This window comes from Camellia sinensis, chromosome 5, assembly GCF_055761805.1.
Source record: "Camellia sinensis isolate YWXY chromosome 5, ASM5576180v1, whole genome shotgun sequence".
NCBI classification, from domain to species: Eukaryota; Viridiplantae; Streptophyta; class Magnoliopsida; order Ericales; family Theaceae; genus Camellia; species Camellia sinensis.
Window position 1 is genome coordinate 21,749,775 of NC_138965.1, and position 27,838 is coordinate 21,777,612.

The window sequence follows — 27,838 nt, forward strand, 5'->3', positions numbered from 1 at the left end:
TTTCCCGACTAATCAATTAGTCGCCAAAACTAGAAAAACAAAACCAAAATCTGGTTGCCAACATCCAACAAAATAAACCTGTAATTTATAAGAATCCATCTAATTTATTCAATATAATTTGTAATTTGCAAAAATCATTCAAATCAAAAAATAAATTAAATCATGAACATTCAACAAAATACATATATCAACCATTTTTTAACCTATTTAATTAAAGTCAACTATTATAAATTTTCATTCACAAGTAATTCCAAATTACATATTTCATGTTGCATAAAAATTTTAAAACATAACAAGTATTTATTATTATGTTTTAATTTTTTATCCATGTGCATCAACCCAAAAATATAACTAGTAGTCTACCAAATATTTTCCATACACACCCATCCAAAAGTATAACTACTAGTCTACCCTAATATTTTCCATATACATCTATACAAAAATATATAATTCTTCCAAAAATACAAAAAGTGTCAATTTGTCCTGTACAATTTAGCTTTGTGCATGAGTAAATCCATCTGTACCAAAGAAAAAGAGAAATAATGTCAGGTAAAATTGGATAAATAATGAAAAATGTCCATGAAAAGTTAAGGTCACATTAGCAAATTAAATGACAATCATTATCAAATTATAAATAAAACAACAGCATTCTTATGTCTATAGCATTACCACTTTGGTATTTCATTGTTTAGTTTTTTGAACGGACTTAAATGTAATTCAAAGAAGAACAAGCCAAAAATAATTAAATAAAATAATAATTCACAATAATATACAATGGACTTCTCAACTAGCAAATATAAACTATACATATTGGCATACGAGAGTGTCTAACCATACTGAAGGGGAAAATTGAAGCAGAATTCAAACGGTTCGTCTATCTGTACCAAAGAAAAAGAGAAATTATGTTAGGTAATTTTTTTATGAAAATATTTGCACATCACATTAATGTAAAATTGGACAAAAAATGAAACATGTCCACGGAAAGTAAAGGTAACATGAACAAATTAATTGACTATCATTACCATTTTGTAAATAAAACAACAACATTCATACGTATATATCCAATAAACATTACAATTCTAACTATTGGTCCACAATTTGCCAATATTGACCTGTGCTTCAACAATGGAAACTAAGTTAAAATTTGGAGCTATCTATTTTCATAATTTAGTTGTAGTTTTATATCCTTTGTACTACTACATTTTGGTCCAAAGGTTTTTTTTTCGACCCTTGTTTTTTTTTCCCCTTGGTCCAAAGCTTAAAGAACTGATAGAAGTATCTTACATGTAAAATAGTTCCAGACTTACATCCATGTAGAGGCAGTGCAATGGCAGAAGGCTTCAGTGCATCAGCATAATCAGCAGGTTGATGGTAGCTTCACCGAGGGTGGCAGATTGTGAAGAACCCTAATGCCAATTCAATTCAAGATATCATAAAGTTAATCACTATAGGATAATGTGCGTAATAAGTACAGAAAAATACAAGAGGCATCACTCTATCAAGTACAGATAACTAGCATGTAACAACAGAAAAATACAAGAGGCATCACTGTATACAAGAGGCATCATAAAGTCAATCATAATTTTTTAATGGTGAACAATAGATAAAAGGTCTTATAAATGAACATGAAATGAGGTGTGACCCTCAGCAGCAAGGAACCATAATGCAGAGGCTGCTGAGTCAATATTCTTCTTCCTTTTTGTTTCCCCTCTAATGTAATGCTAATTCAGTCCATTACAAGGACCGTAAAATTTGTACATGCATGTAACAAAATCGTAAAACAAGGAGGGCACACAGCAACTGGCACACCTCATCAACAAAATTTATATGGTGCAAAACTGAGGTGATCAACTTGGTAATTCATTTAATAAATATATTTAAAGAAAGAAACAAAAAATGAGGTGATTAGCTGATTTTGGACATCAATTTTACCATTCTCTTATTTGGATAAAAAATTTTGGACATCAAAATATCACTATAATCCTGTCGATGACTTCAACAAAGGAAAAAGTTAGCTAGACTTTGTAAAAAATGCAACAGGAAAACTGGACATACAAAAATCATTTTAAGTAAACCAATTTGATAGTTATCTAGAATACACATTTTTCTATTTCCTTATGTTGCACTACATAAACCAAGTCCAGCAGATTTCCATTTCAAGGAGTGACCAACAATATTGTTCCAAAGAACTTTTCCATCATTAGAAATTCATATAAACAAAAGTGATAATATAATGAAAAGGTTAGATATACGTGCCTTAGTTCCTTTCTTCAAATTACATCCACGTAAATAACCGCATAAAGTGACATTTCTATTGCATTTATTATCCATATGCACTCTTTCTGGAGGTGTGACATCTTCAAAACGATCTACCAATACATAAGGATGGGTAGTTTGCCAAGACAAAGGATGAAATTTCATAACAGAAATGAACCTTGCAAGATTGTGAACCTCACACTTAGCATACCTGTTCAATCAGAAAATGGATCATAAATCTAATGAGTATTCTGTTAAGGTATTGATTATTTAATTACAAGATAGAAGTGAACTTGCAGATTTCAGAACAAGAGGCAGTCGAATACTTACTTCCCATGAATAAGACCAGACAAATAGAATAGTTTAGCTCCATCATATATTTCGGTCCAGTATCGATGCTTGAGGCGCTGTTTTGTTTTTTTAAGTTTCTTTACATCCTTGAACTTATCAATATGTGTAAGAACTCCCATTATTTTAGGGAATCCACGATTTTGCAAAATATTAAGGAACTCAAAAGTTTCCTGCAAGAACAAAATACCCCATTACACCAGACTTAATATATATATATATATATATAATTAATAATAATAATAATAATAATACTTAGATCAGATGAGCCAGACCAACAAAAATGTCCATAAATTCAGAATAAATTGTAAGTGAAACAGTTAAAATAAGAATGGATAAGTTGGGGAGGGAAAAAGATTAAAAACAAAATAGGATAAATTACGGATCACGGGCATTGCACAACACCCATCCAATGATTTTGACGAGCTTCAAAAATCCGTAAACTTTGTAGTTAACAACCAATCAAATTTGATTATTATTGCCAGAAAGAAAATTATAAATATGCAGGTTAGTGCATCATTTTACCAATCGAACAAGAGCATTTGCCATTGAATGCTAAAAATACACTTGCTACTCTCTAAGCCTAGGCACAAAAACAAAACAAAATAAAATAAAATAATTTCCAAAATAACAGAATCATATAGGACTTGATACTTGCTTATAATAATACAGAAGTGGGTTAAAAAATTTCTTAGTGTTAAAGTAATATGCCAATAAGACCTCAACATTTCAAAACTGTAACTTCCATCAATGAGAAGCAGAGCTAGATCAGCAAACTTTGCAGCATCAATCATACCATTAATATCATTTGGGCACTCCACAGATTGTACATGCCTTTGCTTCCCTAAAAAAACAAAAATAATAGAAAAAAAATTGACCAACCACTTCTACCTCAACCGGTGAATACAAGAAACCCTGTGAACATTTCCAATCCTTCACTAATTCTTTCCTCAAATTCACATTTGATGAATAAGGAGCTAAAAGTGAGCCCCAATCATTTCATCAAACTTGTATCAAATCATGGGAGAGCCAAAATTTTAACCAAATCAAGAATGAACCAAATCCTTCACTAAGTTTCCAACAATTTGATGAGATTTTCTTGAAAAAATATGATTTTTTTTTTCTTCATAAAAAATCGATAAAAACAGGTTTTTTGCATAAGAAACAAAGAGTAAGGATTAGAGTGTTCCATACCAGATCAAGCTTTCAACCAAATTTTCACTCGAATTTGATTAAAAAAAAGTAAGTATAAGGATTGGAGATGCTCTTATCAGTGAAGTTTGTACTTAAAAAACCCAAACTCGTTAGGGAGAGCATGTTAAACCTGACACAATAGTAATGGGTCCTCAAACATCTGGTATATTATGCTTGGTGTAATGCTTCACAAGACACTTTATCAGAAGAGACTTTCCAACCTTTAAAAAAAAAAAAAAAAAATTGAATCCCATTATCATAACTTCATTACTAGCTACTAAAAAATAGATAATTACCTGGGGAGGACCCTGCACCAGCACAACATACGGTGCCGGTTCTCCGATAGACCAGTCAATCGTCGGTACATGAAGCCTCCGCTGCTCTTTCTCCGAAGCACGCAATTGCAATCGCTTCGCTTTCGCAGTCGAACTGAAAGCAAATGCCTAAAAGACATAGCAAAATTAGTTTGCATGGACATGAAAGTAAAATCTGTGTGTTACACATTTAAGAAAAAAAGATGAATCAATGTAATACAGAAATCTGATCTACAGTCAAATCTGTGAGTTGATACATCAAAGTAGCACGTTAAGGAGGGTTTATCCATCAATCAATGGATTAAGAGAGCATCCATCACCCTCCCAGCAAATTAAGAATCCTGGGATGAGATTGCAAATAACTAAGTATTGCTAGCTGACTGTTCAATGTGAGGTGTATAAATTTGAACAGGAAGATGTTTCAAGTAATAATAAAAAATGGGTGGTTTAAAAAATAAAAAAGACAATCTAGTTTTGGTCAGTTAATCGATGACGTTAGGAGGGGTGAACCAGATACAAACATAACCTTAGGCATTATTTGCGTGCAATGGCTACTCTCACACAAACTTGTATTCCCATGATTGCCAGGCCAGGGATTTCACCATTCAACCAAGCAACACTGCTTTAATGGTTCGAAAAGTACAAAACTTTGAAAGTAAAAGAAAGGGGGAAAATTTAAGAGAAAGCGGCACAAAGAGATAATTAAATCCATGCACATACAAAGAAAAGTAATGGCCACAATATGGAGCCTTTGTTAACATAACAAACCATACTAAAATATCTAATCATGGAAGTATGAAACACTTGCTGCAACTTGTGGCACTGCATCTCATAACTATAATATCTATCACTCAAAACAACTATAAATAAATTTTATAAAATGGGTCCATTCACATGGTTTTCATTGTTGCAAACTTGCAATACTAACAATTCAAGCTCAAAGCTGCATATGTTTCCAATTTTGAGTGATCATACACATAACAAAAATTTCTACTCCATCCAGTATGTCACATGAAGATGTAAGGGCAATAATCTCATTGATTTTTTTTTTATTTTCCCCAAGGTCCCCCTGATGAAGAAAACATGACAGCTTTCTAAAGTAATTTCATATACATTTACAATAATACAGTGGCGAGGCAGTGCAGCACGCACATGATCCATAAGGCATAGTAACAGGTCTTTAATTCAAACATTTGGCATCCACATCCTGTACACCAAATAACAAGGGTCAGAAGACAAGGCAGGGACATGATACATATGAAGCAATGCAGCATGTATGTAGCCCAGAATGCATGCTGAGAAAACGTCAAATTCAATTTTTAGCATCATGTAAACCAAACAAAACAGATCAAGAGTCAAAGCAGGGACATGACACAATGAGCAAATGTATTATTAGAATTATTTAACTTTGACCTTGTCCTCCATCCCAAATAGGGGATGGGTCCAAAAGGGTGTTTTACACTAAGTAGTTCCTAAGAGACATTTTATCAAATAGTTTGAAGGCAAGAAAAACAGACATATACATATAGGCAAATTGGTACAAACGTATACACATCATTTCCTATACACATACAAATCGGTACAAACATATAAATCTACAAATTCAACAAAAGTTCATAGTTTCCTCTACAATGTGCAAATGATTATTTGTACCTTCAAGATTCCAAGTACTCTAGTGACATCTTCCTTCATGAGCTTCTTCCTTAAATCCTTACAATACATCAAACTTAGAGCCTCAATGTAAACTTCAACATCATCACAGTCAGCAATCTCGACAATGTAGGGGTTAGAAGTTCGTTGCTGCTTCGACCACCGATCGGAAAGCTTAACCGCGAAGAATCGGATGTGAGCAACCAAGATCTGCCAAGAGAGAGATTGATATGATTCGGGGGGGGGGTGTGGGGAAACGAAGAACTTAACTAATTAAAATACCTGTTTCGGATCTCCTTGAATATTGACGACGACCGAGTACCGATCTCCCTGGAGACAGTGGTGGTCCAGTGAAATCTTCCTTTTTGTAGTGGCTCCTTTCGAAATCTCCCCTATGGCTGAAATAGGAAGTTTGGCCACCACTGTTGATGAAGATTGGGATGGCGGAGAGAGGGAGTGAGGAAGAGAGAAAATGAAGACAGTAATAGGGGGTTCGGGGTTGGGTCTGCGACAGGGAATTGAGGAGAGAGAGAGAGAGAGATAATCGAAGGAGGGCAGATGCGAGAGAGACAGAGAGGCACTTTTGTTTCCAAGCCCCAACTCATTTGCGTGTTTGAAATCCCACCAAAATCCCTTCCTCACCAAATTAATTTGAAAATCCCTCCAAAATTTGAAGTCTGCCCTCCAAAATTTTTAATTATAATTAGGGACCAAAATTTAATAACTTAAAATTAAATAAATACTGATTAAATTATTTTTAATAGTTAAAGATTACATATTTAGAGACTAATTTTATTTTTTGTAGTCCAAAACATTATTTTCGACGACTAAAACTCAATTAGTCTTCAAAAATAAAATAAATACTGACTAAATTTGTTTTGGTCACCACAAATGTACATTTTTCTAACCAAATGAGGTAGTCACCAAATATTAAAATCAAATTATACTACATATTTGGCGACTGAATTTCTTTTAGTCGGCAAAAGTTATTACATGATGACTAAAATTTATTTAGTCGTTGAAAATAAATTTTTGACGACCAAAGTTTTGGTCGCTAAAGATAAAAAGTAAATTTTTATTTTTCATTCGGCGACTAAATAATTTTAGTTGCCAAAGCTGACTATACAACTGGGCTCATCCTTCTTCTCCTCCACTGGTGCCTCCACCGGATCTAAAAAATTGTCGAGATCTGAATCAGATTTGAGTCCTCGTCTCGATTTCTGATCTCTCTCAACCTTCTTTCTACCACACCCCTCGAAACAAGCCAGCTTAGAAAACACATGAACCACCTTAGATTACCCAAAGTTTTAGGAATGGGCCAAGTGCTTTGGGTGTTTTTCAAAAGTGTTTTCGAAAATCTTTCCTCTTCATCATCAGCTAGGGTTTCCTGGTTTTCGAGCTCTTCAAAGATGTCAATGGCGTCGCAAGAGCATTTGGACAAGATGCAGCTCTGCTAGAACTACCGTAACCTCTGGCACACCGATCTCATGGGCACCATTCCGGTCAACACTCTATGTACTCTCTCTCTCTCTCTCACTTCTGTACTCTAATATGATATTAATTTTGGTTTGTTTCTTTGATGCAGATTGTTGCCTTGCTTCTTGGTGGCCACCAGCAGTGAGGTGGGGGTGAAGGAGAATCTATGTGAGAGAGAGAACAATCTGATTTGTTTAAACAGAGAACAGGCGGGGATAATTGGTCTCCCTCTAAAATTTTCACACCTTTGGCGAAAAAAGTAGTTTTTGGTTGGCAAATGTTAATAATTGGTGAGCTAAATTTTGTTGTAGCCAAATCTTAATTAACAGCGACTAAAACATTAGTCGCCAAAAATATTAATTTGGTGACTAACTTTTTTTTGGTCGGAAAAAATAAATATACGATGACTATTTTTTTTTTTGTCACTAAAAATAAGTTTTTGGCAACCAAAACTTTAGTTGCCAAAGATATTTTTAAAGTACCATAAAACTGCAAAATCTTAGAAGCTTCGAAAGGACTTTCATTTATTCCACTGATACAGATGCATTACATGGTTACAAGACAACTCATGTAACATACATTCCATGACATGCTTGTGTTATTTCTATATTATAATACTTGTCCCTTCCAAATTTTTATATATAGTATAGCTTCAGACCCTGCAAAATCACAACGAGAGAGAGAGAGAGAGAGAGAGAGAGAGAGCAATAAGTGACGATATTTTTATCGACAACTATATTATTTAAATGCTTAACCACTAAAATATATGATTTCAAGAAATTTATAAGCATTTTTCATAACAGTAAAAAAAAATGCAGTGAAAATTAATATTAAGTTAAAAAAATTATTTTTTTTTTTCCCTTTAGAATTTGAGTTTTGTAGCGAACTAAATCTAAAATTTTTAATTTTGTCAATTTAAACTATAATCTTTTGATTTATTTTCAACATAAATAATTTACTTATTTTCATTGAGTAAAATTGACCCCAAAAAAATGGTATTTTAATTATTAAACTTAATGTGAATAAATTGATATAATTAAAAATTCAGGATTTATTTTGTTACAACCGTCAAATCTAAAGATCGCCCCCCCCCCCTCTTAATATTGTATATAACATTTGTTTGGTTTGAAATTTTCAAAAACAGTTTTTTAAATTTTCAATCCATATTTTTTAAGTAAATTCTTAAAATATTTTTGTTAATTTTTTTTACTTTTTAAATCATTTGAATCTAGATACACTTAAAGAGTATAAAATTTATACAAAAATTCTTTAAAAATTTATTGAATATAACAAAATATGAAAATATACTGAATATATATATTATTTGGATTCAATGAGTTTTCGGGAAAAAAAAATTGTATAAATTTCGTACTTTGTTTGATTGTACTAAATTACATGAATCTAAAAAATAAAAAAAAAATTGATTAAAATATTTTAATAAATCACTAAAAAAAATACATATTAAAAACTCAAAAAACTGTTTTTGAAAAGAGTAATGCTAGTGACCTATAATTTAGACCCACAAAATTACCCATAATAATGTGGCAAGTGAGTTAGACCTTATATCATTAAGTATATAATAATTTAAAAATTGACATCTATCCTACAATATCATTATAGGTCAAATTATGAGAATTTTTAATGGATGTCAAACATTTTCCTTTTGAAAACTCTAAACTGAACATTAAAATCAAACTACTCTCTCAAAATTTCTATGTTTGCTTATTTAGTTTTCAAAATTAGATTTTGAGTTTTCAATTCATATTTTCTTTTATTTTTAGTGGATTTATTTTATATTTTGTTCAATTTTTTTATTTTATTTTGTAAATGTACTCAAAAAGTAAAATATTTGTAAAGAAATTTTTAAAAAATTCAATAAATACAAAGAAAATGAAAATGTATTGAATTTTTACATTTTTGTATTTTGTAGTATTTATTAAGCTTGTAATAATTTTTTTTACAAATATTATACTTTTTGAATACATCTAATTTTTTTTACAAAAAAAAAATTGTTCAAAATATTGTAGACGTCCCCGAACGCCCCCGGGAGGGATGAGGTCCCGTTCCGTTCGATATTGGGCTCACTACAGTTCGAACTCTCAATTTGTCACGGTTCTAAATCTGAACCAAAGAGGCCAAATCCGGCAAATCGTTTTGAGAAAACAGATTTTGAAAGAAGTGCCAAACATGGACTGCTTTGCCAGATACAGAGTCGCCACCTAAATATTTTATTTTGGGGAAATCTAGGAAACCCTGACTCGTTTGCCTAAGGCCACGTGTCCGTCATCACCAAAGTTGCCTCGGCTCGGGAACTTGGGTACGATTGGAGAAGGTCACTTCGTGAGCACCCCCGCTCGCCCGATCAAAGATCGGCCTCTACTAACCATGATATCTATTTTTGAAAACATTATGCGTTCTTATTCCGGTTATTAGCCTAGATTTACTATGTGATGCGCACAGCATACAAGTATAGACTGGATCGCCTGAATTGGAACAAAACATTTCATGTTTGTTTGTTTGAAAATGGTTTGATGGTGCTACTCGCAAGTAGGCTAAGACGTGAATTTGCCACCCTCAGGTGGGCTTAGAAAACATGATTTTGCCACTATCTAGTGGGCTTAAAACTCAGAATTAATGAATTGTTCCAATTCAAATAACCCAACCTTCACCCATAGGCATTCAGGCAGTTTATATCACATAAGCACATAGCCTCATGGTAAGCATGCTATCATGGCATTCACTCACACGCATGCAAGGATGCTAAAGCGTAAAACTTACCGAGTACTCCAAGCCAAAACAGAAGCTAGGTTAGAAATCCATGCATGATCCTAACTATACAGAAATGTCTAATGCAACACATGCAAAAATGCAACTATAGCAGGCTCGGCTATTCTAAACATGGCATATGAAATGCTACAACTAACATGTATTCAACTTGAAATTGAAAATACAATGCAGTTAGTATGATGCGCCGAGCCCGGTGCATGCAAAACAGATGAATGAATGCAAACATGCTATCATACTGTATGTTAATTGAAATATGCCCTAATCTAACCATCATAAGCTGGTAAATAAAAGGGAGAAACACGTGGGGTTGGAAGACATACATCACACACACGCACACTTATTACAATATTGCCCTCACACGGAAGGTCCGAATAAATAATACACAGTCCCGAATGAATATTACAGTTCAAATATGTACAAAACCCTAATTAATTAACAAATTAAATTAGGAAAGTAATAAATTGGCATGAAAGTCAAGGACTGCCTCAACTCTGCTCCGGATGATGGATGATGCATGCTTGAGTTGCCTTGTGCAGAAATCCACTGCGATGCCCCAATTAGCCTCTGTTTGCAATTATTCTCGGGATGCGTGCCAAGCTTTGGAAGGCTGCTAATTTCTGATTTGCTGCAACAGAGAGCAACAAAGGGGCATGGCAAAGTATTTTCACATATGTATGCATGACTACTCTTCAGGGAGTGTAGTCTTCGATCCTCGTGCCACCAATCACGCATCTCGATGCATGATGGCCGAGGAGTCGATTTGCACGACTCAATATGAAATGAATGCACATATGGACACAACAAGCCTAGACTCCATCATGGATAATCCGGAGCGTCGGCGACCAGGAATTGAGACACGTTCCGTCACTCGGAGTATGAAACGTACCTCGTTTCCCGTGCTTGGGCTAATTCCTATCCCAAGCACAATGCAATATGCATGACATGCATGAATGCAACTAATATACAACCTAACATTCACAATGCTATGAAATGGCATACACAATGCACGATGTAACATGGCATACACGATGCTGTAACATACAACCTAGCATACGAAATGCTATGAATTGAAATGGCATACACAATGCAAAATGGACTTACACCAACATGAGTGGACCTCAACCACACTTACATCGGTAGCCATTAGATGAAAATGAGACACTCGAGATGCGTGCACGCATGCACGCAAATCGAGGACCGAACCCAAGGCATAGCATGCAACACTAACAAGGCATGGCAATGCATGAAACATGGTATGCAAACATGAAAATTTCAGTGTTGAAATATGATGCAAAACAGCCCCGAAACATGGAAACATGGCACCCGATGCATGGAATGAACCCGAAACACAAAATTAGGCATATGCATTGGCCTATAGCTATACAAAACATGCATTATTTGATCATGAAGTATGAATACAGAAGAAAGAAATTCCCAAAACATGCATTATTTGATCATGAAGTATGAATACAGAAGAAAGAAATTCCCAAAACATGCATATTTCCAGTTTATAACAAGTCTCAAATATGAACACAAATAGGGCTAATCTATCATGCAAAAATGGCCCCAAAATAGAGATTAAACACAAAGGGACAGAAGCTGGCCCCAAATGGCAAAGATCCCTTCAACGAAGTTGAAGAGAGGCTCAAAACAAGGTGTTTTACAGCTTACATCAAGCCACGAAAATAATCACAAATAAGGCCAAACTATCATGCAAGAAAATGCCTAAAAGAGGGGTAAAGAGACAAGTAGCATCTTCTGTTCTCAAACATAGGAGAGCCCTTCAAAAAAGTTGAAGAGGGACTCAAAAAAAGACGTTTCACAGTTTATGAAAGAGTCCAAAACAGCCTAAAAATGAGCCTAAACTACCATGCAAAAATTGGCCCAAAAGAGAGATAAAGAGGCAAGTGGCAGTAGGGGACCTCAAACAGAGAAGATCCCTTCAACAATGTTGAAGAGGGGCTCAAAATAAGACTATTTACAGTTTGTCTTGGAGCCAGGAAATGATCAAAAACAAGGCTAATATATCATGCAAGATTAGGCCCTAAGAGAGAGATAAAGAAGCAAGTGGCAGTAGGGGACCTCAAACAGAGAAGAGCCCTTCAACAATGTTGAAGAGGGACTCAAAATAAGACTATTTACAGTTTGTCTTGGAGCCCATAAATGATTAAAAACAATGCTAATATATCATGCAAGATTAGGCCCTAAGAGAGAGATAAAGAAGCAAGTGGTAGTAAGAGACCTCAAACAGCAGGAGGTCCTGAATAAAACATGAAAAGAGGCTCAAAATATGACTATTTACAGTTAGGGTCGGAGCCTGAAAGTGTAAGAAAGTATGGCTTAGATATGGAACAAAACAAGGCAAGAAAGAGGGAAAATGGGACTCACCTTTGTAGAACCAAGCTTCAACGACTTTTGGACCAAGTTTAGAAGCTCTTCACCTCTGGAAATTAGCGTCAAAGGTCTGGAATGGAGTATGGAGGCTTTGTGCTATGAGGTAGTGTAGAAATGGTGTAGGAAACTTGGGGTTTTGGAGCTTGGAAGAGAGAGAGAGAGAGAGAGAGAGAGAGAGAGAGAGAGAGATATAATGCAAGAGCCTTAAAGAAAATTTTGTAACCTCTGAAAACACAGCTGGGGGTGCTGGTTATATAGGCAAAGGAGTGGAGGAAAAGGGGGGGAAATGAAATTCAAATTTCCCCCAAAAAATAGGCCAAAAAGAGAGATAAAGAGGCAAGTGGTAGCTTCCGGCCTCAAACTGAAGAGAGCCCTTCAACAAAGTTGAAGATGGGCTCAAAAAAAGACATTTTACAGTTTATGACCAAGTCCGAAACAGCTCACAAATAAGCCTAAAATACCATGCAAAAATAGGCCTAAAAGAGAGTTAAAGAGGCAAGTGATAGTAGGAGACCTCAAACAGCAAAAGGTCCTTAATCAAACATGAAAAGGAGCTCAAAATATGACTATTTACAGTTTGGGTCGGAGCCCAAAAATGCTTGCAAGCAAGGCTTAGATATAGAGCAAGATAGGAACAAAAAAGAGGGAAAAGAAGCTTACCCTTGAAGACCAATGGATCAGCAGCTCTTGGTCTGAGAAATGGTGCTCCTAAGCTCTGAAAAACAGCTCCAAGTTGTTGGAATGGATGGTGGTGGGGTGTATACAAAAAACCGGAGCAAACGGAGGTGGTTAAGTGGTCCCGAACCGAGGCACACGGCCGTCGGCTCCGAAAAACCGAAAACCGGGCTCCGAACGGGAAAAATGGCCTACGACCACGAAACGTAGCCTACGGCCACTGAGAGATGATCTACAAGACCTCTCCCTCCCTTCGGGAAGAGAAAACAGAGAAAAGGGAGCCTGGTTCGCAAACCGAGGCAAGACACAAAAGAGCTCGGAAGTCCGGAGGCAAGGCTCGCAGTCGAGACTCTGAAACTTCTGAACGAGCACAATATGCACCATCACCGAGCGCTCAATCGGTGATGTCTGAGTCTTAAGGTCGGTCAAAAATGGGGTGTCTACAGTTGTCCCTCTTTGACAGAACTCGAAAGTCACACGTGACGGGAGTGAATGTCAAAGCCTAGAGACGACCCATTTTTGACAAGGCTGAAGACTTAGACAAACAGGCAAGATAACAAAGATGTGCCCGCAGGCATGCCCGCAGGCAGAGGGCAAGATGCAAAATGATATGCAGGAAGATTTTGATAATTGGACTTATACGCTACGCGAAGCCGGTTTGATAATTGGACTTATACGCTACGCGAAGCCGGTTTGAAAATTGAGGATTCATGCAATGCACTGTAATGTAGTGGCTAAAATGCAATGTAATAGCTAAGAGGTAAAGGTACCTTACAGGGGCAATTGGCAATGACTTACCTCATGCTGTTGGGGATCTTTCGTTTCTCCTTGGTTGAACCGCAGGTACTACTTTTCTCCCTGACTATGGTCGCAGTTTTCCCTATTCTCCAACAGGGTGACAGACTAGGTTGGTTCAGTATCTAGAATTGAGGCGCATACACATGTTATCTCAATCTATGGGGCTGCCATACAGATTTCAAGCCGAGGATATATCCCTGGGTATTTAAACCAGACTTTAGTCTCGGAAATCCCGAACCTTTGTGTTCTAGGCATGAGCCATTCGAACTCTAGTTTCCACCATCTCAGTTGGTCTCCTAGGAACTCACTACTAACACAGGCAGGTGGCTATACCAGACCATCAAAAGTCGTTCGGGCACGACAAACACCAAAGGAATTGCACTTTTAGAGGATTTAAGGTCTCCTAGACCGGGGAGTGCACAAGACAGTGCGAATAAAGATGCAGGATTTAAGGTCTCCTTAGACCGGAGGATTTAAGGTCTCCTAGACCAGACAGTAAAATAGATACGATGTAATAGATGCAAAGGGTGAACACACGCCAACCACGCTGGACTCGTGAGTGGAGGAAGAACAAAGAAAATCAAATCAGGAGCGCGTTTCACGCACCCTAAGATAAATTCCAAACACGCTGAAATCGTGTGAGGGAAAAGAACACTCTAACCACGCTGAAATCGTGAGAAGAGGTCTGAAAACAATTGCTCAAGTGCGCACACAACGCAACTAGAGATAAAATCCAAACACGCTGAAATCGTGTGAGGAACGGGACACTCAAACCACGCTGAAATCGTGAGAGGAGGTCCAAACACAAACTGCCCAGCGCGTCTACAACGCAACCTGGGATAAATTCTAAACATGCTGAAATCGTGTAAGGAATGGGACACTCAAACCACACTGAAATCATGAGAAGAGGTCTGAAAAACCGCTCAAGTGCGCACACAACGCAACCTGAGATAAAATCCAAACACGCTGAAATCGTGTGAGGAAGGGGACACTCAAACCACGCTGAAATCGTGAGAAGAGGTCCGAAAACAACCGCCCAGGTGCATACACAACGCAACCTGAGATGAATTCCAAACACGCTGAAAATGCGTAAGGAATGGAACACTCAAACCACGCTGAAATCGTGAGAGGAGGTCCAAACAACAACCGCCCAGGTGCGCACACAACGCAACCTGAGATAAATTCCAAACACGCTGAAATCGCGTAAGGAACGGGACACTCAAACCATGCTGAAATCGTGAGAGGAGGCCCAAACAACAACCGCCCAGGTGCGCGCACAACGCAACCGGAGATAAAATCCAAACACGCTGAAATCGTGTGAGGAAGGGGACACTCAAACCACGCTGAAATCGTGAGAAGAGGCCCAAACAACAACCGCCCAAGTGCGCGCACAACGCAACCTGAGATAAAATCCAAACATGTTGAAATCGTGTGAGGAAGGGAACACTTAAACCACGCTGAAATCGTGAGAAGAGGTCCGAAAACAACCGCCCAGGTGCATACACAATGCAACCTGAGATGAATTCCAAACACGCTGAAAACGCGTAAGGAATGGAACACTCAAACCACGCTAAAATCGTGAGAGAAGGTCCAAACAACAACCGCCCAGGTGCGCACACAACGTAACCTGAGAAAGTCCCGGAGGACAACGATTCTAAACGCAGCACGGCGCAAAAGGATATAAGATAACACAAGATGCAAATAAACGCAACAAGTGCGATGATACAATACATGTTACAAGCAATGTAGAGCATGATGTTTAGGGAATGCAATGAATAGACAAAGCGGCACTCTAGAAGGCACCTTATGGAGTGAGTGGCGGTAAACCGCTTTACTCTGATAGGGAACGGTACTCAGGGAGAGCACTTCTGATCGTCATTCTGGCTTGAAACAGTGAAACAGTCAACACAATATTCTGTTCAATTTGAACACACAGCTCGTATCGACATACTGCTCATTCTGAACACGCAGCTCAAAACACAGTATTCGGTTTACTCGGCACACAGCTCAGTCTGAACAGACAGTCCGATCTGAAAAGACGGGATGTAAAAACGGAACCTGTAGAAGTTGAAACAAACTCGGATGCTCCAAATTTTCCCTCTTTTCTTTTGCTTTGCAGTCTGGAACCCATATAGCTTCAGATAGGTCCTGGTTTTACTGTTCTCACATGACCTGGGTAGAACCCTACGTTTTTTTTTTGAAAGAACAAAATCTTGTTTTGCACAAATGTAGAGAACGACACGGCACTCCTAAGCACAAAACGATTCATTTTGAAATTGAGAAATGAATTCTTAACCGGGTATTGAGCCTACAACTGACCACAGCCAAAAAGACTGAACAACGAAAAACAAAAGGTAAACAACCTAAACACATCGAGACACACTCGGAACGACTCAAAGCAAGAATTGAGACAAACAAAACAAAAGACACGACACACAGATGTGTTACCAAGACGAGAGACCTCTCAGTTCGCGAGGAGCCAGTTTCTCCGGGTATTGTTTCCCACCCTTTCTTATTTGTGATTCTCACATCACTCGGCCCTCAGGCTCGGCTTTTCTCACAAAACCCTTTTCCTCACTTTTTCTCTCAGCGCACATCTCTCTATTCTTTAATCTCTCATTTTTTATCCCTCCCCTGGGTGGTTGATGGATAAACAAGAAGTTGCGGGCTCTTGCCCCTAGCATTCTGCTAGATTCTCTTTCTTCTGCGCACAGCTAGTGAATTCCTCCCACAGAGGAATTGCTCTACAACTGGGTGTGTAGCAAATCTGCAGCTGACATCGGCTGCCGATGCTCTGCCGGGGAGTTTGGATGTGGTTAGATCTGCCCAGATGAGGGAGTGAGATATCTTGATCCATTCCAGTTCGTGCTTCGCACTCGGCTTGATACCTCGTTGCTTGGAGGATGAGAGAGCTTTCAGCTCCTTTGTTGACAGTTTCAGCTGTGCCCTTTTCTGGCAGGGAGAGTGCCCTTCTTGGCCAGTATGGTGCCCTTTCTGGCAAATGCACTGACAACGGGGGGAAAAGACAGGAAGCCTGACTCAACTGTGCCCCTAGTTCATTATTTTGACCATTTTTTGTTTTTGACGTTCTGCTAAAACAATTTTGACCAACATGAGAGTTAGATTAACACACTTGTTCGATTTTTGATTTGAAATCATGCAAGTCAGGTTATGAGCACTGAAAATTTTCCTTTTTTGGGTCCAAGAAATGGTCTAGTTTGGGAAAATGAAATAATTTTCGAGAAATTAGTCAACCTCAGTAAAAATTTTCAAAAACTATTTTTGCAAACGGCCACTGCTCAACGAGCACGGAACCTACTCTTGAGATGCACAACCTCATATCCGAAGGAAAATTGCCCCTTGCCTGAAGGACATTGCATGGCAATGGAAAGTTGCCCCTTGTTTGAATGACGCCGCAGCATACTGAATGGCAACAGAAAGTTACCCCCTGTTTGGATGATGCCGCAGCGCATTGTAATCAGTCCTCAGAGTGACGATCATAACCGAACCCTCGGATACAGAGAAGGCAAAGATGATTAAAACCATTACATGGACACAGTCGATTTGGATTGTTTTACGGCTGGACTTCAGAATGAAGTTGCCTACGTATCCCAAAGATGGGAATCAAGCCTTACGTAGTTCAAGGGTTAAGGTACACTCGGGTATTAACCTCTCCTTTTGCGCTCTAACTTTTGCTAAGGCCATCCTTCCGGGTTTTCAACCTTGCGAGCTTTGTTTTTCTTTTCATTTCTTTTCATTTTTTTTCTTTTTCTCTTTCTTTTTTTTTTGTTCTTTGCATTTTTCTTTTTTTTTTTTGTTCTTTTTCTTCTTTTTCTTGCTCTAACTTTTGCGTGGGTCGCCCTTCCAGGTTTTCGGCCCAGCGAGCCTTTCAAGGGTAAAAGTGTAGCTTGGTCCATGTCAAATGGTTCTGAGATCTCGAATCCGTCTGAATCCAAGAGAGTGGCTGCTGTTCGCTGACGATGTAGGAGTCCATCCAACGGGGGCTGAATTTGCCCCTAGTGTTGTGGATAGGAACTTGGTTGTCCTTCAACAATGTCTTCTTCTTTCCTCCCTTCTGGGGTTTGGCATTCTTGTCGATCTTCGTTGATTTGTGGAACGATCCGTCTTCGGCTCTTCGAGCACAATCTGGCATCTTTCGCCCCTAGTTAGAGTGGTGCTTCTGATCTAGCTTTGCAAGCTTCTTTTGACGACATCTGATCTTCTTGATCTGACTTCCCTGCTGCTAATTCATGGGCTGCTTCGACTCTGGCCACTCAGGCCTCACATTGTAGTTGACCGTTGAACGTTCTGAATTCAAGTTCAAGTTTTTGAAAGCAGAGGGGTCGAGTCTCGAGGCTGAGAGCGATCCTAAGCTGCACAATCTCAAGAGTGATTCCACACAGGTCTTCGCAGGATCGCGCAAAACATTTTTTGAAATCTTTTAAGAAAGCGACCAGTCGCTCGCGCTGAAGACAGTGTAGAACCAATCTGGATCAAGCTAGGATCCTTCCCAGTACTCACACTAACAAGCATAATCTCAATCATTAAGGGCTTAGCATGCCTCTCTTTCTCTCAATTTGATCAAAGTTTAGCAAATCTCGAGGAATTCCTTCCTCTTTGTTTTCATCACAATGTTCAAAAGATTTTGAAAAACTTAGGTCAATGCAATGACCTTCAAAGCACAGAAAAGCAGGTGAAAAGCACTGTCGTTTCATTTAGAACTTCTAGCACAACTGGCACAAGGCAGAAGCGAACACAAGAATGTGAAAATCACTACTGTTCATTCAAATCTGTTGGCATTACTAGCTCCAAGACAGAAATAGACTCAAAAGAAAGCAAAACGACAAACACAAAACAAAACAGTGATGCCCGAGGTAACACCCCCGGAATCACCTGACTCTAACAAAACAAGACTGACTCGGCACAGCAAGACAGACCCAACTGACTCAGTAAGAAAAGACTGACTCTGTACAAAACAACAAGACTGACCCAATACCCAAGTCAGACAGTACAAATTAACAACATTCACAAATGTGCTCAAAACAGTGCATGCCATTCCTACGTCTGGAGTTAATCGAGCGCCATCCGCAGCTGGTTCATCCCCCGATCACATTATCCCCCAAGTTCACTGATCTAGTGCCGATAGACTTTGCAGGACCTGACGCGAAGATGACCTTTTTATCAATCAGATCTTGTATTTCATGGTGAAGACGAAGACACATGTCAGTGTCATGGCCGGCTTGTTGATGAAAGACACAGTACTTCGCCGGGTTGTGGGAGAGAGGAAGTTTATTCAGTAATGGCCGCGGCTCCAAGGGCTTCAGATGCCCCTTTTCGATCAGGACCCTCAGGGCCGTTGACAGAGACATGTCCAATGGGGTGAACACCCTCTGGCCCCGAGGTGGGTATTTGGCAGGTTGTGAGCTAGTTGTATTGGATGTACCGGCGAAAGGGTCGGTAGGTGCTGACTTTTGATGATCTCTTCCGAGTGTAGGATTGGAGCTGAAATGGGTGTTTCTGGTATAACATCTCTTGTCTCGGCTTGCCCCTTGATTCAGACTGCCCCAAACTTGAGTGGCAAAAGTATCATCCACAGTTTTTGTAACCACTGCAAGCACTTGCTGTTTGTTTAGTCCTTCGGCCTTCAAAGCCTCAACAGCCCGTTGAAGGTGTTCATGGGGATCCATGTCCGCCCCTATCTTGTTCTTTCCACTCGCCTCCACTTTGCCAAGGGATTGGCATTCCTCAAATACAGCCCGTTCCAAGACTGGGGAGCCTTTTGACATGAACTCCCTGGTATGTGATGTGGTTGATGACGGAGCCGATGTCCTGGAGGCCAAATCTGTCACAGTTCTCTGAAGATCTTCGATCATTCTCTTCAGCTTAGAAGTAGTGGGTTCACGGGTTTGAGATGATTGGGGTCCAGGTGCATCCATCATGTATAAGTCCATGCTTTCTGGAATGAACACCTCAGGCTTGGGTAGATGGGCTGGGGTGATGTATATGCTGGGTTCGAAGGTGGATGGTAGTGTATGGATGAGGTTGAGGTGGGGAGGTGACGAGTCAGTACTATCTTGAGGTCCTTTGGGTGGAGCTAGGGTCTCTTCATCAATAAGATCTTGAATCTTATGACGGAGGCGGATGCAACGGTTCGTATCATGACCGTGTTATTGATGATAGGCACAGTATTTAGCTGGGTCATATCTTGGTGGAAGAGGATTTGGAAAGGGTTAGGGTTCTAGGAGTTCTAGGTGCCCTTCTTCTTGCAGCTTTTTCAAAGCTTGAGAGAGACTCATGTAAAGAGGATTGAATTTTCGGGCTTGGGGCCGAGTTGAAGTGGTTGGTTTTTGGTCATTGAGGGAAGTGGTGATAGCGTCTACTTCTGAGCATTTCGCAACTGTGCTACCATCAGTATTAGCATTGGAACCGCGAGCAACATTCCTCTTCGAAGGCTCATTATCTTCTGCAAAGATCCCTTGTCTGATGGCATCCTCGATTTGAACCCCCATTTCATGAAGGGCTGGAAAGGTAAACAGAGGTAGAACGACCATCTTTTGCAGCAACTTGCCATGCAGATTCTGAACAATCATCCTGATCTGATCTTTGTCAGAAGGCCTTGTAGTCATCATTGAGGCCTTTGCTCTCCATCTTGTCACGAACTCTAAGAAACCCTCCTTTGGCTCTTGGCGGGTGACTTCGAGATCACGAGTCATGACCTCGATCTGTGTGTTGTAGGAGTATTGAGCAATAAAGGCCTCAGCCAACCCTTCCCAGTTCTATTTCACAGAGTTCTCCAATTTTGCATACCAGATTGTGGCTATCCCATACAAGGTTCGGCCGAATAGTGACAATTTTTGGGCTGTGGTCAAACCCATTGGCCTCAAGATATCAGAAAACAGTTGGAGGTGCACCATTGGGTCTTCAGAGCCATCAAATCGATCGATATGCGGCATTTTGAACCGCTCTGGCAAGGTCACCACTGAGTCGGTATAACCATCCTCTATATCAGGAATAGAGCGGGCCCCCTAAGACTTTTTGAACAATTTCTCAAGCTTGCTCACTTTCAATGCTGTGGGGTCCGTCTCGAACTCAAGGGGGGAGTCTGGTAGGTTGGTGGGTGTTTTAGACAGCTGGGGTAGCACCGGGGGCGGAGCTGGCCCACCTGGAATGTCCGTATCATCCTGGACGTGGGTTGCTCCCCGAGTATGGGAACTCTTGGTGGGGGAGGAGCCTGGTGTGAAGTAAATACTCCAGTTTGCTGCTCTAACCTGGCAATTGTCTCTGCCTATTGGGCTATGACCACGGCCTGTTGCTTGGTGAATTTCGCTTGACGGACAGCATCTTGCTGCATGGCTTTCATACAATCCTAGAGTTGGTGCACCATCTCTTCCAGATCTGACATATTGTCCTGATCTAACTGAGCAACTGGTATACCTGTGTCTGCAGTAGGCTCCGAAATCTCAACCTAGCTGTTCAAAGACCACTGAGTTGGTAGCTGCTGTACTGGTGGTCTGTGCCTGACCGACCTTTTCACCCTGCCTCTGGTAAAGGAACACTGATTGCCTTTGAACTGAATCTCTGACCCGACAAAGTCTATCAACACAAGTTCGGTGTGCCCGGGGGATATTGGAGCCCTCTGAAGCTATGGTTCCCAGACTACCTAGTAAAAGAGAAAACATGCAGCATCTCAGCCCGATTTCACGATAACCCATATGAGCAAAGTTGAATGATTGTGCCTCCTATAGTATTCTGCCCAAAATTCTGCCCATAAACTGATACCCTTAGGTGAACTGAATCCCAAAGTACTGAACTGGTGCCTGCAGGCCTAATGCCCAAACTTGTAGACTGATTCATGCATTCCTATAGAGACGCACTCTAAAAGCACATAGCAGACAAGTGAGAGCCAAAACACCCCTATGTTGGGGTAGGGTTTCCCTGTCCTATTTTGTTAGAAGCTAGGGTTTCACTACGCACGCAGCGGTTTCAAACAACCTACGATCGGGAAAGCAACCTGTCCTATCTTGGAATGGTCACTACGGATTCCGAATATGCACTAGGTCGAATGGTCAAAAGGGTGCCCCGGTAAAACTGGGGTTTGTGTTCCCATACTGGCAGAGCCCACAACCGGTCAGCCTTATGGTCATGCCTTGACAAGACAAGCCTTTGACAAACCGTTCAGGAATAGCAGATGGCAGACACGGTGTCCTAGGCGCACCAATGCAAATGCCATGCAAAGAAACACATAAGTGTAATCAAAACAAGATATCATGAGTTCAAGTCAAGTTCTCTAAATCCCCAGCGGAGTCGCCAGAAACTGTAGACATCCCCGAACGCCCCCGGGAGGGATGAGGTCCCATTCCGTTCGATATTGGGCTCACTACAGTTCGAACTCTCAATTTGTCACGGTTCTAAATCTGAACAAAAGAGTCCAAATTCAGCAAATCGTTTTGAGAAAATAGATTTTGAGAGAAGTGCCAAACATGGACTGCTTTGCCAGATACAGAGTCGCCACCTAAATATTTTATTTTGGGAAAATTTAGGAAACCCTGACTTGTTTGCCTAAGGCCACGTGTCCGTCATCACCAAAGTTGCCTCGGCTCGGGAACTTGGGTACGATTGGAGAAGGTCACTTCGTGAGCACCCCCGCTCGCCCGATCAAAGATCGGCCTCTACTAACCATGATATCTATTTTTGAAAACATTATGCGTTCTTATTCCGGTTATTAACCTAGATTTACTATGTGATGCGCACAGCATACAAGTATAGACTGGATCGCCTGAATTGGAACAAAACATTTCATGTTTGTTTGTTTGAAAATGGTTTGATGGTGCTACTCGCAAGTAGGCTAAGACGTGGATTTGCCACCCTCAGGTGGGCTTAGAAAACATGATTTTGCCACTATCTAGTGGGCTTAAAACTCACAATTAATGAATTGTTCCAATTCAAATAACCCAACCTTCACCTACAGGCATTCAGGCAGTTTATATCACATAAGCACATAGCCTCATGGTAAGCATGCTATCATGGCATTCGCTCACACGCATGCAAGGATGCTAAAGCGTAAAACTTACCGAGTACTTCAAGCCAAAACAGAAACTAGGTTAGAAATCCATGCATGATCCTAACTATACAGAAATGTCTAATGCAACACATGCAAAAATGCAACTATAGCAGGCTCGGCTATTCTAAACATGGCATATGAAATGCTACAGCTAACATGTATTCAATTTGAAATTGAAAATACAATGCAGTTAGTATGATGCGCCGAGCCCGGTGCATGCAAAACAGATGAATGAATGCAAACATGCTATCATACTGTATGCTAATTGAAATATGCCCTAATCTAACCATCATAAGCTGGTAAATAAAAGGGAGAAAGACGTCGGGTTGGAAGACATACATCACACACACGCACGCTTATTACAATATTGCCCTCACGTGGAGGGTCCGAATAAATAATATACAGTCCCGAATAAATATTACAGTTCAAATATGTACAAAATCCTAATTAATTAACAAATTAAATTAGGAAAGCAATAAATTGGCATGCAAGCCAGGGATTGTTTCAACTCTGCTCCGGATGATGGATGATGCATGCTTGAGTTGCCTTGTGCAGAAATCCACTGCGATGCCCCAATTAGCATCTGTTTGAAATTATTCTCGGGATGCATGCCAAGCTTCGGAAGGCTGCTGATTTCTGATTTGCTGCAACAGAGAGTAACAAAGGGGCATGGCAAAGTATTTTCACACATGTATGCATGACTACTCTTCAGGAAGTGTAGTCCTCGATCCTCGTGCCACCAATCACGCATCTCGATGCATGATGGCCGAGGAGTCGATTTGCACGACTCAATATGAAATGAATGCACATATGGACACAACAAGGCCTAGACTCCATCATGGATAATCCGGAGCGTCGGTGACCAGGAATTGAGACACGTTCCGTCACTCGGAGTATGAAACGTACCTCGTTTCCCGTGCTTGGGCTAATTCCTATCCCAAGCACAATGCAATATGCATGACATGCATGAATGCAACTAATATACAACATAGCATGCACAATGCTATGAAATGGCATACACAATGCACGATGTAACATGGCATACACGATGCTCTAACATACAACCTAGCATACGCAATGCTATGAATTGAAATGGCATACACAATGCACAATGGACTTACACCAACATGAGTGGACCTCAGCCACACTCACATCGGTAGCCATTAGATGAAAATGAGACGCTTGAGATGCGTGCACGCATGCACGCAAACCGAGGACCGAACCCAAGGCATAACATGCAACACTAACAAGGCATGGCAAGGCATGAAACATGGTATGCAAACATGCAAATTTCAGTGCTGAAATATGATGCAAAACAGCCCCGAAACAGGGAAACATGGCACCCGATGCATGGAATGAACCCGAAACACAAAACTAGGCATATGCATTGGCCTATAGCTATACAAAACATGCATTATTTGATCATGAAGTATGAAGACAGAAGCAAGACAGTCTCAAAACATGCATATTTCCAATTTATAACAAGTCTCAAATATGAACAAAAATAGGGCTAATCTATCATGCAAAAATGGCCCCAAAATAGAGATTAAACACAAAGGGACAGAAGTTGGTCCCAAATGGAAAATATCCCTTCAACAAAGTTGAAGAGGGGCTCAAGAAAAGGTATTTTACAGTTTACATCAAGCCACGAAAATAATCACAAATAAGGCCAAACTATCATGCAAGAAAAGGCCTAAAAGAGGGGTAAAGAGACAAGTAGCAGCTTCTATTCTCAAACAGAGGAGATCCCTTCAACAAAGTTGAAGAGGGGCTCAAAACAAGACATTTCATAGTTTATGAAAGAGTCCAAAACAGCTTACAAATGAGCCTAAACTACCATGAAAAAATTGGCCCAAAAGAGAGATAAAGAGGCAAGTGGAAGTAGGGGACCTCAAACAGAGAAGAGCCCTTACAAAATGTTGAAGAGGGGCTCAAAATAAGACTATTTAAAGTTTGTCTTGGAGCCCAGAAATGATCAAAAACAAGGCTAATATATCATGCAAGATTAGGCCCTAAGAGAGAGATAAAGAAGCAAGTGGCAGTAGGGGACCTCAAACAGAGAAGAGCCCTTCAACAATGTTGAAGAGGGGCTCAAAATAAGACTATTTACAGCTTGGCTTGGAGCCCATAAATGATCAAAAACAAGGCTAATATATCATGCAAGATTAGGCCCTAAGAGAGAGATAAAGAAGCAAGTGGTAGTAAGAGACCTCAAACAGTAGGAGGTCCTTAATAAAACATGAAAAGAGGCTCAAAATATGACTATTTACAGTTAGGGTCAGAGCCCGAAAGTGTAAGAAAGTATGGCTTAGATATGGAACAAAACAAGGCAAGAAAGAGGGAAAATGGGACTCACCTTTGTAGAACCAAGCTTCAACGAATTTTGGACCAAGTTTAGAAGCTCTTCACCTCTGGAAATCAGCTTCAAAGGTCTGGAATGGAGTATGGAGGCTTTGTGCTATGAGGTAGTGTAGAAATGGTGTAGGAAACTTGGGGTTTTGGAGCTTGGAATAGAGAGAGAGAGAGATATATAATGCAAGAGCCTTAAAGAAAAGTTTGTAACCTTTGAAAACACAGCTGGGGGTGCTGGTTATATAGGCAAAGGAGTGGAGGAAAAGGGGGGGGAAATGAAATTCAAATTTCCCCCCAAAAATAGGCCAAAAAGAGAGATAAAGAGGCAAGTGGTAGCTTCCGGCCTCAAACTGAAGAGAGCCCTTCAACAAAGTTGAAGATGGGCTCAAAAAAAGACATTTTACAGTTTATGACCAAGTCCGAAACAGCTCACAAATAAGCCTAAAATACCATGCAAAAATAGGCCTAAAAGAGAGTTAAAGAGGCAAATGATAGTAGGAGACCTCAAACAGCAAAAGGTCCTTAATCAAACATGAAAAGGAGCTCAAAATATGACTATTTACAGTTTGGGTCGGAGCCCAAAAATGCTTGCAAGCAAGGCTTAGATATAGAGCAAGATAGGAACAAAAAAGAGGGAAAAGAAGCTTACCCTTGAAGACCAATGGATCAGCAGCTCTTGGTCTGAGAAATGGTGCTCCTAAGCTCCGAAAAACAGCTCCAAGTTGTTGGAATGGATGGTGGTGGGGTGTATACGAAAAACCGGAGCAAACGGAGGTGGTTAAGTGGTCCCGAACCGAGGCACACGGCCGTCGGCTCCGAAAAATCGAAAACCGGACTCCAAACGGGAAAAATGGCCTACGACCACGAAACGTAGCCTACGGCCACTGAGAGATGATCTACAAGACCTCTCCCTCCCTTCAGGAAGAGAAAACAGAGAAAAGGGAGCCTAGTTCGCAAACCGAGGCAAGACACAAAAGAGCCCGGAAGTCCGGAGGCAAGGCTCGCAGCCGAGACTCTGAAACTTCTGAACGAGCACAATATGCACCATCACCGAGCGCTCAATCGGTGACGTCTGAGTCTTAAGGTCGGTCAAAAATGGGGTGTCTACAAATATTAAAAAAAATCACTAAAAATAAAATACTATACGAATTTAAAAGTCAAAATATGATTTTAAAAATTAAATAGCTAAATAGCGATATTTATATCTTGAATGAGAGTTATGAGTGATAAACGAGTTGAACAACTGTTCAAGTTTAATTTAATAACTTTAATGAGATTCAAAATTTGTTTAAGTTTAATTTAAAAAATTTAACGAGTCTCAGAATGCATTCAAATTTAACTTGTTTACTTAATAAACTGAACTCGAATAAATTTTTAAAGAGTAAAATATAATCCGAAATCAAACTATTTACTTTATCACTCACAAATAGAGTTAATTGGGCTTACTGAGTATATTTGATATTGATTTTGCCAGCATTGCGGTGAGCAACTATGGCAAAAGCATCTTGAGAGAGATAGATGGTTGCACGAGAACCAGGTGGACAGTAATCAGCAACGGTTACTACTACGCTCTTACCAGTGCAAGGATGTGGCATACCCTTATTTGTCGGACCTGTACACGTCACCTTGTACTTTCTCCCACACGCCTTCTTTTCCCCTATGGCATCACTTGCCGCCGCTATCATTTTCCCTTTGTCTTGGTACCCATAACATGCAGATGCTGAAAAAAATAAAATTAAAAAATTAAGATAATTGCAATTATTTTTTTTTAAATCTGACCCTTCTAACAATTTTTAATTTAATTAATTCAAATTTTAATATTTTAATTTGTTTTTAATCTAAATTATTTGTCTATTTTCGTTAACTAACACTACAATATATAAGAGTTTTTTAGACCAAGTGTTTTTTTTTTTTTTTTTTTTTTTATCTTTAGAAGTATAAATTTTGTTGCAAAAAATATTTAGGAATTTATTTCAATTATCAGGAGGAAAATCGTTAAAATGTCGTCCTGAAAAGTAAAAAAATGAGCTTTTAGAGACGAAATTTAAAAAATGTCACTAAAAAGGGGTTTATTTTTTGAGACAATTTTTGTTCCAAAAGCTTAATAATTCATCACTAAACATCCAATTTTGTCGCTAAAAATAAAATAATAACACTTTTGGCAACAAAAACATTTTGTCTCTAAAAAGTGATTTTATCCTTAAATTTTTATCTATGAAACCTCAATTCTTGTAGTGTAAAACCAACCAAAAACTTGTATTTTATTCATTAAACTCAATGTAAATATAAAATGTTTATAATACTTATTTCATTTGTCGATTTTACATACAAAAATAGACAAATAATTGAGACTGAAAATAAATTAAAGATTTAGGATTTAAATTGACAAATTTAAAATTTTAAGATTTATTTTATTATAATAGTCTAACCTGATTTTTATTTTTGGAATTTCCCAAAAAATAAAAGCTTTTTTGGTTACAAATCTTAGAAACTAATTTTAAACGAGTTTTCGTTTTCCTTTACTAATTTTTTT

The 27,838-nt window shown here is 39.3% G+C and overlaps 1 protein-coding gene across 1 annotated transcript; it reads right to left on the reverse strand.

The window, feature by feature from the left end:
• Window positions 1-211: 211 nt before the first annotated feature.
• Window positions 212-26,990, reverse strand: LOC114285688 (uncharacterized). The gene is made up of 9 exons (XM_082871600.1): window positions 26,752-26,990; window positions 6,889-7,004; window positions 6,045-6,439; window positions 5,766-5,972; window positions 4,095-4,241; window positions 2,587-2,777; window positions 2,257-2,467; window positions 833-878; window positions 212-518 (listed from the first exon to the last, which is right to left on the reverse strand). Exons 1-9 carry the CDS (start codon window positions 26,988-26,990, stop codon window positions 493-495), a joined length of 1,578 nt encoding a protein of 525 aa, XP_082727726.1. The 3' UTR covers window positions 212-492.
• Window positions 26,991-27,838: the final 848 nt, after the last annotated feature.

Coding starts and splice junctions, on each gene's coding strand:
- LOC114285688 (XM_082871600.1), bottom strand. CDS start 26,990: ATGATAGCGGCGGCAAGTGATGCCATAGGGGAAAAGAAGGCGTGTGGG. Junction 4,242..5,765: donor GAGTACTTGGAATCTTGAAG/GTACAAATAATC, acceptor TATGTCTTTTAG/GCATTTGCTTTCAGTTCGAC. Junction 519..832: donor CAATTTTCCCCTTCAGTATG/GTTAGACACTCT, acceptor TCTTTGGTACAG/ATGGATTTACTCATGCACAA.